The sequence below is a fragment of the Thalassophryne amazonica genome, unplaced genomic scaffold (genome assembly GCF_902500255.1).
Source record: "Thalassophryne amazonica unplaced genomic scaffold, fThaAma1.1, whole genome shotgun sequence".
In the NCBI taxonomy this organism is placed as follows: Eukaryota; Metazoa; Chordata; class Actinopteri; order Batrachoidiformes; family Batrachoididae; genus Thalassophryne; species Thalassophryne amazonica.
Window position 1 is genome coordinate 233,035 of NW_022986238.1, and position 13,680 is coordinate 246,714.

The following is a 13,680-nucleotide window of genomic DNA, read 5'->3' on the forward strand; positions in this document are numbered from 1 at the left end:
GTGTTTCTTTGCACCCTGTCCGTGTGCACTGCTATGCAATGGCACTGCCAGCTGACAGCGAGACTCTGCCCTGTGTGCTGCTACACAGATGTAAATAATGGCACTGCCAGCTGCCAGCCAGAGAAACTGCTGGAGCGACGACGATGCCAAAATGGATTAACTTAAACTACCATATGAAAGTATTGATGTGGATTCTGCTCACAGAATTTCCAGTTTGGGATGAAGACGCTGTATGGTAAGTTTTGACGAGCCGACCACACCCTTTGTAATGGACTGCATTTGGTAAATGGACTGCATTTATATAGCGCTTTTCCATCTGTATCAGACGCTCAAAGCGCTTTACAATTATGCCTCACATTCACCCCGATGTCAGGGTGCTGCCATACAAGGTGCTCACTACACACCGGGAGCAATACGGGATTAAAGGCCTTGCCCAAGGGCCCTTAGTGATTTTCCAGTCAGGTGGGGATTTGAACCCATGATCTTCTGGACGTTGTCTGCGTTTACTCAAACTGTACTATTATGTGGATTAAGATGTAGCCTTCAATGGTGGACACGGATCCGTGCAAACGTTGGAATTGGATTAGAATGGGAATAACCCCCTTCCCTTGTATCTGATGATTTGCGAGCGTTAATGCTGGATTACGGTCACGAATATCCGTTAACTCCTTTTACCGGCTCTGCTAACACATCACTGGTAAAACTCAATTTGCGACCGTAAAATCCAGCATTAATGTCCGCAAATCATCAGACACAACAGGGTAATTCCCCAAGTCATTTAACCATCAGAATTCCTCCCAAGCTGTAAAATTAAGGTCAAAAACTTACTTAGTTCTCCTTTAATCAAGGACACATTTGGCACACGGCATCCTACCTCTTTCCGTTGGACGACAGTCTAACGTAGAGTTTGTTGGTGTCTGGGACGACTCTCTGAAGAAACACCTGCTGGTCATCTCTCTCTCCATATGGCCCTAACACAAAAAAACTCTTCATTACTTCTCTGACCCCTTTGACGTCTGACCCAGTAAACCCAGGAACAGGACGATAAGAAGACATCAACTCCTGTGATTACGTTCATTTTCACGGATCAGAACTGGGACTACAGCACCCAGTCAGACCTGCAGTCTCCTGACAGTAACCGTCAGTCCACTGTTCGTCAGAGCTAAGGCAGGCACCACCTTAGGTCACTGGTTCAAGTCTCACAACCACACAGTAAGACAGGAAGCACCAGGACCCTAAAAACTTGGACCTTCATTCGACTGCAGAGATATCAGCATCACCAAACACCTCTGACCTTTGACCTCACAGCTCTCCCCAAGCGTCTCTGGATATCAAAAGCCAAGGACCCAGAGACATGAAGGTCCCTCCTGAGATCAGTGAACGTTCACATACGGAAACACAGCGGCAACAAATAAACCCTCAGCAGACTGATGTTTGACCTTTAACCCCTGCTGCAGTCACCTATCTCTGTGCCGGCGGTGCAGCCTCCGTGCCCATCAATGTCGTCCAGACTGAGGATCTTGAAGGAGGTGAGCGGCGTGGATCCTGGCTGGGTGGAGATCATCCCTCGGAACCGAGTCACCGTCCACGTGCGCACGTGGTTGTTGTCTGCACAAACTAACACAGGAAATACAAACATTATCAGAGGCTGGAGCTCCGCCCCTGAGGAACAGCATCCGGTCCTGTCAGGAGCAGAACAGCTCGAGAGCCGCCATTTCACCAGATACAGACTCATCTTATCCAAAGACTTTAGATTTGTAACTGGAACTGGATCTGTCTGTTTGCTTGCGTTACTCAGAAACTGTCGATCAGCCTGGTGAGGATAACTTATAACACACACACACACACCTGGACAATACACACCCCAGCAGACAACTGTCCCATTACTTTTGGTCTTTGGTCCTGACCTGTATCTGACTGACAGCTCCACGTACCTGAGATGAGGTGTTTTTCGGACAACATGATCTTGGTAACGGGGCTGCGGTGTACGGAGAAAGTCTGGAAGAGCTGCGGTCCTGAGCCCACAGTCTCCGGGTGCTGAATGATGACTCGGACTGTCCCAGAACTGGTCCCATATGCAATCTCAATCCAATTCCCACTGTCACCTGGAGACACAAAGCACACAGCAGCACAGTGGTGGTGAAGTCCCACCCAACTGGGAGGTATCGTATCCTTATTGTCTCTGTAGAATTGCAGAGGATTTAGTGGGTCAGGTATTGTAGTTCCTGACTGGTTGTAGAAGTACAATGGTATCTTCTTACTGTGTTTAGTATTAGTACGCTCACTGCCTCTGCTGTACTATCACATTGGACCAGCTACTTTGAGCGGTGGTATCAAGCTGATCCTCCTGCTGGGATGTTAGACTTTTCCAGTGCCAGAGTTCTTGTGGTTGATTCTCTAATCAACTGTGAACCATCAAATGTTGGTGAGATCACAAAGACTGTGAAACAGCTGGGGGGTGGGGAAAGTTCCAGGGAGCTATGACATCACCACTGAGCTCCTCCAGGCTAGTGGAGATGCTCCTGACAGTGAAAACTGTACCAGCCCAGGGCCATCCTCCTTTGTAGTGATATAACATTTTGTGTTCCTCCAACGTACAACTAAGCATCTAATCATGGCCCTGACTGGCTAAAGGCTACTGTATGTTTGTATTATGATTTTATTTTGTTATGTCAGAAGGTCCTTACCATGGCTCTCTGCTGAATGGAAAGTCAGAAGGTTTGATGGGTACGTTGCATGCGATACTTTTCCAACTTCTCCAGGTGCATCTGTTTCTGCTTCAACCAAAAAATAAATCTCTCTGCATCGACATGTCTGTCTCCTGAATGCTCCTTTGTTACCTGTCTCATTTTATGCTGACATCATCACAGAAATTCCACAACAAAAACAATGTGTTTCAACCTGGGAGACTGATGTCCCTACAGACTGGAAGAAATAAGTCGTCATTGTAGTCTGGAAAGGAAAAGGTGATGATATGGATTGTAACAACTGAAGGTGTATCACATTGCTCTCTTTGTCAGGGAAGGTGCTTCCCAGGATTATTCTCAATAGGATTCATGTCCAGCTACTTACTGCTGAGTGAGAACACATTCTGGTTTCATAGGTGTCTGAGCTCTGCCAGTACTCTTTGGACAAAAAAAGAAAAAAGAAGATGATGATATCGGCAATACTTCATTGCACCCTGCATTGATTTTATCAAAGTGTTTCAGTTGATCAAGCTGCATTCTTTGGGTCATAATTAGAATGTGCAGGGTCTCCAAGAGTGTTCTATTAATGGGGGCAGAATTTTAGGCTTTTTCCCAGGGAAAACTGACATTCCTCAGGGATGTGTTCTGACTCCACTATTCACAGTGGTTAATTGGTTGGCACTGTTGCCTTACAACGAGAAGGTCATGGGATCGATTCCTACCTGTGGCCTATCTGTGTGGTAGTTTGCATGTTCTAGTGGAGCAGATAAAGATAACTGTAACAATTGTTCATTTCTGTAAACAAGCACCAAAACTGGCACAGACACTCCTTAAACATTGGAATAGCAGAGCAGAAAGATAAAGAGGTGTGAAAAACAGGACTGTGTAAACGGACGTGGGGAGCAGTGAGTTTTTTGTGACATACAGTAGTGTTCAGAATAATAGTAGTGCTATGTGAGTAAAAAGATGAATCCAGGTTTTGAGTATATTTCTTATTGTTACATGGGAAACAAGGTACCACATTCAGTAGATTCTCACAAATCCAACAACACCAAGCATTCATGATATGCACACTCTTAAGGCTATGAAATTGGGCTATTAGTAAAAAAAAAAGTAGAAAAGGGGGTGTTCACAATAATAGTAGCATCTGCTGTTGACGCTACAAACTCAAAACTATTATGTTCAAACTGCTTTTTTATCAATCCTGTGAATCACTAAACTAGTATTTAGTTGTATAACCACAGTTTTTCATGATTTCTTCACATCTGCGAGGCATTAATTTTGTTGGTTTGGAACCAAGATTTTGCTGGTTTACTAGTGTGCTTGGGGTCATTGTCTTGTTGAAACACCCATTTCAAGGGCATGTCCTCTTCAGCATAAGGCAACATGACCTCTTCAAGTATTCTGACATATCCAAACTGATCCATGATACCTGGTATGCGATATATAGGCCCAACACCATAGTAGGAGAAACATGCCCATATCATGATGCTTGCACCACCATGCTTCACTGTCTTCACTGTGAACTGTGGCTTGAATTCAGAGTTTGGGGGTCGTCTCACAAACTGTCTGTGGCCCTTGGACCCAAAAACAACAATTTTACTCTCATCAGTCCACAAAATATTCCTCCATTTCTCTTTAGGCCAGTTGATGTGTTCTTTGGCAAATTGTAACCTCTTCTGCACATGTCTTTTATTTAACAGAGGGACTTTGCGGGGGATTCTTGTAAATAAATTAGCTTCACACAGGCGTCTTCTAACTGTCACAGCACTTACAGGTAACTCCAGACTGTCTTTGATCATCCTGGAGCTGATCAATGGGTGAGCCTTTGCCATTCTGGTTATTCTTCTATCCATTTTGATGGTTGTTTTCCGTTTTCTTCCAAGCGTCTCTGTTTTTTTTTGTCCATTTTAAAGCATTGGAGATCATTGTAGATGAACAGCCTATAATTTTTTGCACTTGCGTATAAGTTTTCCCCTCTCCAATCAACTTTTTAATCAAACTATGCTGTTCTTCTGAACAATGTCTTGAACGTCCCATTTTCCTCAGGCTTTCAAAGAGAAAAGCATGTTCAACAGGTGCTGGCTTCATCCTTAAATAGGGGACACCTGATTCACACCTGTTTGTTCCACAAAATTGACGAACTCACTGACTAAATGCCAAACTACTATTATTGTGAACACCCCCTTTTCTACTTTTCTTTTACTAATAGCCCAATTTCATAGCCTTAAGAGTGTGCATATCATGAATGCTTGGTCTTGTTGGATTTGTGAGAATCTACTGAATCTCCTGGTACCCATGTAACAATAAGAAATATACTCAAAACCTGGATTAATCTTTTTAGTCACATAGCACTACTATTATTCTGAACACTACTGTATGTACTCCTAACCCCAACCTGGCTGCCTATTGAAAATTCAAGTGGCCAATTGTTTTTTTCAAGAGTTCATGTCAAAGGAGTCTTTGTGTCGGACTTGGTGCTTGTTTCACCATTTGAAAGATTCCCCTGTAAATATTCTGTTATCTGCTGCACTGGTCTCCCCGTGTTTGTGTGTCTTCCCTCCGGGTGCTCTGGCTTCCTCCCATATCCAAAGACATGCAGGTTAAATAAATAAAATCCCTGTGACAGACTGGTGTCCTCTCCAGGGTGAACCCGCCTCTCGCCCTATGACTGCTCCAGCAGCCCCCCACGACCCGATCTTGGATAAGCGGTTGAAGGTGAGTGTGCTTAATGTGTGTTGTATTTGTATTTTGTTTTGCTCATTTTCACCTTTTCTTTGCCTTTACCCAAAATTGATATAACAACCTACATGTTGGTTTGATCAGATTATTAACCACAAGAGCCGTAATCATTTTCATATTTTTGGCTTCCCTCATCCTAACGGACCTGATTTTAAAGCTGGAACCCCAAACAGACCCAGTAATGCAGGGTTTAAGTAAACTTATGTTCATATAGCTCATCAACTAAACTTAGTCCAGAATTGTAGTTAATCTTAGTCCCAGAGTAATACAGATTAAACATTTAGTTGTTAAAATCATTAATTATTATTACTGTTATTAGTAGTAGTATAAGTAGTAGTATGAAAAATGTCTTCAAAAGTGGACCATTATTCAAGAGGTGTTATGGATAGTGGAGCAGATAAATTTGATTCTTGGCCAGAATTGTTCACTTGGTGATACAAGCATCAGATTTGGCATGAATGTTCTTCATAAATCAGTGTTTGAGAAAAAAGTGCGGGCCACTTGAAAATCCAATATGGCGGTCAGGTAGGGGCTCAATGAAGAATTACTTCTTTGTCTTTCGGCTGTTCTCGTTAGGGGTCGCCACAGCAGATCAGTCGTTTCCATCTCACCCTGTCCTCTGTATCTTCCTCTCTCATACCAACCACCTGCATGTCCTCCCTCAGCACATCCATAAACCTCCTCTTTGTCCTCCCTCTTCTCCTCCTGCCTGGTGGCTCCATCCTCAGCATCCTTCTCCCTATATACCCTGGGTCCCTCCTCTGCACATGTCCAAACCATCTCAATCTTGCCTCTCTGACTTTGTCTCCAAACCGTCCCACCTGAGCTGTCCCTCTGATATGTTCATTCCTAATCTTGTCCATTCTTGTCACTCCCAAAGAGAATCTCAACATCTTCAGCTCCACCACCAGTCATTTTGTTAAGGGATTTCACACTGAAAGCTTCATAACGACTCCCAATGCTTTAACACGTCTGACACATGATGTCACACGCTTTGGAAGCAGCAAGGGGCGGAGTTTTCTATGTCACACTCTGTTTCCACAATCTGAAAAAAGTTCAGCGATCACCATCTTGAATTTGCGTCGCCTGAACCACAAAAAACCTTTAAAAAAGAGCAATAGAACGATTCTCCATCACCCTGCTGGGAGAAGCTTTTTTTCAGCTACTTTTTGGAGTGACGCCGACCGAGGGAGAACTGACGACTTGGTGGGAGAAGCCGGCCTTCAGGCATCATCACTGGGCAGACCGAGGCAGGCAGCCGGGGTGATGGAGCAAACCCACTCAGTCCGAAATCTCCCACTTTTTGGATATATGTGAAGTCCCAGTTTGCCCAACGGAGTTTAGTTCTGTAGCTTTATCAAGGTGAGAATAATGTAAAAATAAAACGTGACGTTTACTGAACTGCTGTGAAGGTTTAATGATCGGCTAACGTTAGCTTAGCTTTTTAGCACAGTTGATCTGAGTCAATGCTTTAATTTGTAGATGGTTGTCTTTTTTATTTTTACCAAATAAAGCTACAGCTTTTTTCAGACACCACAAAAGCTCAACTTTAAATAACTTATTTTTTGGGGAGCGTTTTTTTCCATCTTTTTGTCCCCCCCCCCCCCATTTTGTTTTTCCTTTTTATATATATATAAACTGTTTAGTGTTTCTTTGTATTTAAAGAAATATTTTTATTTGTCCCAATCAGGAACATTTGCTGTGTAGACAACCAAACTTCCATTGATGAGCTGAACACCATGAAGTCCAGTCGAAAGAAAACATCTCTGCTCTTCAGCAACACCACCAGAGGTCAAAGCTGCAGAAGAGACCTTCATCTGGTCCCGAGAATCCAGCAGAACATCACCTGCTTCTAAATAAAAGGCTCTTTAAACAACTATTTTATTATTTTTTTAAAATGCTGTTTCATTTTATATTTTAACAATAAATGAACGGATCCTTAAAAATGTCCACAAATCAAACTCCAAAGACATTTGCACAGGTAGAAGCGCTCCACTTATTGTGCTCAAATTCATTTTAGAAATGACTGTCCTGATAACATTAAAGGCAATTACATATTTTGACATAAAATTTGAAATTAGTATAAAAAAATTCATCATGAGGTTTATGTCACAGAAATCCTACTTTACAATCACACTGCAGTCATTGTTAAATTATTTCTGTTGCATTTATCAATCAATCAATTCAATCAATCAATTTTTTTATATAGCGCCAAATCACAACAAACAGTTGCCCCAAGGCGCTTTATATTGTAAGGCAAGGCCATACAATAATTATGTAAAACCCCAACGGTCAAAACGACCCCCTGTGAGCAAGCACTTGGCTACAGTGGGAAGGAAAAACTCCCTTTTAACAGGAAGAAACCTCCAGCAGAACCAGGCTCAGGGAGGGGCAGTCTTCTGCTGGGACTGGTTGGGGCTGAGGGAGAGAACCAGGAAAAAGACATGCTGTGGAGGGGAGCAGAGATCGATCACTAATGATTAAATGCAGAGTGGTGCATACAGAGCAAAAAGAGAAAGAAACAGTGCATCATGGGAACCCCCCAGCAGTCTACATCTATAGCAGCATAACTAAGGGATGGTTCAGGGTCACCTGATCCAGCCCTAACTATAAGCTTTAGCAAAAAGGAAAGTTTTAAGCCTAATCTTAAAAGTAGAGAGGGTGTCTGTCTCCCTGATCTGAATTGGGAGCTGGTTCCACAGGAGAGGAGCCTGAAAGCTGAAGGCTCTGCCTCCCATTCTACTCTTACAAACCCTAGGAACTACAAGTAAGCCCGCAGTCTGAGAGCGAAGCGCTCTATTGGGGTGATATGGTACTACGAGGTCCCTAAGATAAGATGGGACCTGATTATTCAAAACCTTATAAGTAAGAAGAAGAATTTTAAATTCTATTCTAGAATTAACAGGAAGCCAATGAAGAGAGGCCAATATGGGTGAGATATGCTCTCTCCTTCTAGTCCCCGTCAGTACTCTAGCTGCAGCATTTTGAATTAACTGAAGGCTTTTTAGGGAACTTTTAGGACAACCTGATAATAATGAATTACAATAGTCCAGCCTAGAGGAAATAAATGCATGAATTAGTTTTTCAGCATCACTCTGAGACCTTTCTAATTTTAGAGATATTGCGTAAATGCAAAAAAGCAGTCCTACATATTTGTTTAATATGCGCTTTGAATGACATATCCTGATCAAAAATGACTCCAAGATTTCTCACAGTATTACTAGAGGTCAGGGTAATGCCATCCAGAGTAAGGATCTGGTTAGACACCATGTTTCTAAGATTTGTGGGGCCAAGTACAATAACTTCAGTTTTATCTGAGTTTAAAAGCAGGAAATTAGAGGTCATCCATGTCTTTATGTCTGTAAGACAATCCTGCAGTTTAGCTAACCAAATACCGGCATCACTGAAAGCAGCCAAAGATAACGATACATCTTTGGGATGGTTATGAGTAATTTTTTCTCTAATAGTCAAAATTTTGTTAGCAAAGAAAGTCATGAAGTCATTACTAGTTAAAGTTAATGGAATACTCAGCTCAATAGAGCTCTGACTTTTTGTCAGCCTGGCTACAGTGCTGAAAAGAAACCTGGGGTTGTTCTTATTTTCTTCAATTAGTGATGAGTAGAAAGATGTCCTAGCTTCACGAAGGGCTTTCTTATAGAGCAACAAACTCTTTTTCCAGGCTAAGTGAAGATCTTCTAAATTAGTGAGACGCCATTTCCTCTCCAACTTACGGGTTATCTGCTTTAAGCTACGAGTTTGTGAGTTATACCACGGAGTCAGACACTTCTGATTTAAAGCTCTCTTTTTCAGAGGAGCTACAGCATCCAAAGTTGTCTTCAATGAGGATGTAAAACTATTGACAAGATACTCTAACTCCCTTACAGAGTTTAGGTAGCTACTCTGCTCTGTGTTGGTATATGACATTAGAGAACATAAAGAAGGAATCATATCCTTAAACCTAGTTACAGCGCTTTCTGAAAGACTTCTAGTGTAATGAAACTTATTCCCCACTGCAGGGTAGTCCATCAGGGTAAATGTAAATGTTATTAAAAAATGATCAGACAAAAGGGAGTTTTCAGGGAATACTGTTAAGTCTTCTATTTCCATACCATAAGTCAGAACAAGATCTAAAATATGATTAAAGTGGTGGGTGGACTCATTTACTTTTTGAGCAAAGCCAATAGAGTCTAATAATAGATTAAATGCAGTGTTGAGGCTGTCATTCTCAGCATCTGTGTGGATGTTAAAATCGCCCACTATAATTATCTTATCTGAGCTAAGCACTAAGTCAGACAAAAGGTCTGAAAATTCACAGAGAAACTCACAGTAACGACCAGGTGGACGATAGATAATAACAAATAAAACTGGTTTTTGGGACTTCCAATTTGGATGGACAAGACTAAGAGACAAGCTTTCAAATGAATTAAAGCTCTGTCTAGGTTTTTGATTAATTAATAAGCTGGAATGGAAGATTGCTGCTAATCCTCCGCCCCGGCCCGTGCTACGAGCATTCTGACAGTTAGTGTGACTCGGGGGTGTTGACTCATTTAAACTAACATATTCATCCTGCTGTAACCAAGTTTCTGTTAGGCAGAATAAATCAATACGTTGATCAATTATTATATCATTTACCAACAGGGACTTAGAAGAAAGAGACCTAATGTTTAACAGACCACATTTAACTGTTTTAGTCTGTGGTGCAATTGAAGGTGCTATATTATTTTTTCTTTTTGAATTTTTATGCTTAAATAGATTTTTGCTAGTTATTGGTGGTCTGGGAGCAGGCACCGTCTCTACGGGGATGGGGTAATAAGGGGATGGCAGGGGGAGAGAAGCTGCAGAGAGGTGTATAAGACCACAGCTCTGCCTCCTGGTCCCAACCCTGGATAGTCACGGTTTGGAGGATTTAAGAAAATTGGCCAGATTTCTAGAAATGAGAGCTGCTCCATCCAAAGTGGGATGGATGCCGTCTCTCCTAACAAGACCAGGTTTTCCCCAGAAGCTTTGCCAATTATCTATGAAGCCCACCTCATTTTTTGGACACCACTCAGACAGCCAGCAATTCAAGGAGAACATGCGGCTAAACATGTCACTCCCGGTCTGATTGGGGAGGGGCCCAGAGAAAACTACAGAGTCCAACATTGTTTTTGTAAAGTTACACACCGATTCAATGTTAATTTTAGTGACCTCCGATTGGCGTAACCGGGTGTCATTACTGCCGACGTGAATTACAATCTTACCAAATTTACGCTTAGCCTTAGCCAGCAGTTTCAAATTTCCTTCAATGTCGCCTGCTCTGGCCCCGGAAGACAATTGACTATGGTTGCTGGTGTCGCTAACTTCACATTTCTCAAAACAGAGTCGCCAATTATAATAAACATTTGTATTTATTTACAGTGTCTGTTTTTATGGTTGAAATGAGATATAAATAATCTACCAGACTTAAAAAAATGTACAAGTTTCCATGTTATTTTATTTGTCTAAAAATAAATGGCCAGGGTTCCTTATGTTAACCAAGAAATTATCTAATCTGAAATAACAGGTGGTTTTAATTTACAGATGAAAGGTTTCTAATGAACCATTTATTGATTTATTTAGCTATTTTAATTACAAGTGTTCTAAACTTTTTTAAAACAGTAATCAGAAATTCTGAGGTAACAAACAACAACAACAAAAAACATTTCCGAGGATTTTTCTTCAGAAAACTCTATAAATGAGCAGTCCTTTGACAAGTTTCTGTTTTTGTACAGATCAGTGGTTTCTGCCACTAGTCTTCCGTGTTTTGGCCCGACGCGTCGTTCCTATTGGACAGTGCGAAGCTATGTCATGGCTCAGCATATCAAAAGTTGGATTAGATTGAACTTTGACCATGTCAGCCTGCCGATAAGCGGCAATGCGCGCTCCCGTCGTTTTAGCTCGGCTTTTGACGCGACGCTTCTGACGCATCTAAAAAGCAACGTGTCTCATTGAAAATAATGCTTTTTAGACCGACTTTTTTATGCTTAGAGACGCGTCTGATGCTTTCAGTGTGAAAAGCCCTTTAGTGCCACCGACTCTAAGCTGTACAACATAGCTGGTCTCACTACTGTCTTGTAAACTTTCTCCTTCACTCTTGCTGATATTCTTCGGTCACAAATCACTCCTGCCACCTTTCTCCACCCACTCCACCCTGCCTGCCCTCTCTTCTTCACCTCTCTACCACACTCTCCATTACTTTGAACAGTTGACCCCAAATATTTAAACTCATCTACTTTCACCACTTCTACTCCTTGTAACTGCACTATTCCACTGGGCTCCCTCTTGTTCACACACATGTACTCAGTCTTGCTTCTACTGACTTTCATTCCCCTTCTCTCCAAAGCATATCTCCACCTCTCCAGACTAGACTCAACTTGCTCTCTACTCTCACTACAGATCACAATGTCATCTGCAAACATCATAGTCCATGGGGACTCCTGTCTGATGTCATCTGTAAACCTGTCCATCACCACTGCAAACAAGAAAGGACTCAGAGCTGAGTCATGAGTCTGTCATTCTGACTGCGCATCTCACTGCTGTCACACTATTCTTGTACATGTCCTGCACTACCCTAACATACTTCTCTGCCACTCCAGACTTCCTCATACAATACCACAGCTCTTCTCTCGGCACCCTATCATAAGCTTTTTCTAAGTCCACAAACACACAATGTAACTCTTTCTGGCCTTCTCTGTAATTTCAATTTCAATTTATTTTCATTTATATAGCGCCAAATCATAACAGAGTTGCCTCAAAGCGCTTCACACAGGTAAGGTCTAACCTTACCAACCCCCAGAGCAACAGTGGTAAGAAAAAACTCCCTCTGAGGAAGAAACCTCAAGCAAACCAGACTCAAAGGGTGACCCTCTGCTTGGGTCATGATACAGACACAAATTACAGAACAATTCACGGATGAATATACAAGAAATTCTATTGGCGCACAGGACAGGAGGGTCGCCAACATGAAAACAACACCCATCTCTGGATGGAGCTGCACCTTAAACAGAGAGAAAAAACAATCATGCATCAGAAAGACAAAAAATACTGTATAATTTGTCAGCATTAAACAACAAGAAAAACAGAGAAATACTAAGGTGATCGACGGCCACTAGCCCTAAACTTCACTAAAAGACCCAGAATTTAGGTAAAGTTGAGGCCGTGGCACGCTGCGTTTACTAATAAAAAGCGGACTTCCGGTCTGATGGGAGACGCAATGGCAGAGTAAAAAGAAAGCTCCCGACAGCTAATTCGGGAAAATACCCGAAAACAAACTCGAATCACCCGTTTTTGTGATCAGTTGATAGTTTCTGTGTAGGCTCTCAGTTGTCCAGGTGGTTTCCATAGTAGAGAAGCTTGAATCTTTGACTGGACTGGGTTGCTTGATGCGTTGACGTTTCGCTTCAAATCGCAGAAGCTTCCTCAGCTAAAATTCTTGCTCTGGTGGTCTGACTTCTGTCTTGACTCTTGTAGAGAAGAATAATCAAGAAGTCACAAAAGCTGGAGTTTTAAACCTAACCACACCCCTCCTACCGAAAGGCAGACTGCTATAGGCTAGTGACTAAACAATAACTCTAATTAGCACCTATTGTGCTCTAGTTAGCACCCTCGTAATGACAGGGCAGCTGTCCCTCCTAATGATGGGACGGACCCTCTCCTGATGGCTCCCTTGACGACTCTGCTGATGATGTGAATGACTCATTACCATGAACAAAAGACTGAAACTGCTTAGACCTGAGTACCCCATTGTAAACAGGGGATAAAGCGTGTCTCAGACCCTCTCCCCCGTTAAGGCTGGGTTTCAAACGTTTCACAAAGAATGCCTCCTTGACCCCTCTCTCAAACCATTTCTTCTCTCTGGCTAATATTTTAACTTCCTTGTCCTCAAACATGTGATTAGTGTCTTTAAGGTGGAGATGAACTGCAGACTGAGGTCCCCTGGCACCCTCTCTGCGGTGCTGGTATAGTCTTTTGTGTAAAGGTTGCTTCGTCTCACCTATGTAGTGTTCGTTACAGTTTTCCTGACATCTGATAGAATACACTACATTGCTCTGTTTGTAACTAGGGATCCTGTCCTTAGGGTGAACTAATTTCTGTCTCAAGGTGTTAACCGGTTTAAAGTAAACTGGGATTTTGTGCTGACTGAAGAGCCTCTGTAGTTTTTCCCCTGCTCCTGCTAAATAAGGGAGAGACACTCTTCTTCTTGTCTCCGTCTAGTGTCTATCTGGTCTCTTTG

At 42.3% G+C, this 13,680-nt stretch overlaps 1 protein-coding gene across 1 annotated transcript in view; it reads right to left on the bottom strand.

Moving 5' to 3' along the window:
- Nucleotides 1-861: 861 nt before the first annotated feature.
- Nucleotides 862-13,680, bottom strand: part of shkbp1 (SH3KBP1 binding protein 1) — a 154,027-nt gene continuing 141,208 nt past the window's right edge. Inside the window, exons 12-14 of the mRNA XM_034165286.1 lie at nt 1,935-2,105; nt 1,462-1,617; nt 862-971 (exon numbers count right to left, since the gene is read on the bottom strand). Of these exons, the coding sequence (XP_034021177.1) occupies nt 871-971; nt 1,462-1,617; nt 1,935-2,105 (428 nt within the window). The 3' untranslated portion in view covers nt 862-870. The remainder of the gene's footprint in view (nt 972-1,461; nt 1,618-1,934; nt 2,106-13,680) is intronic.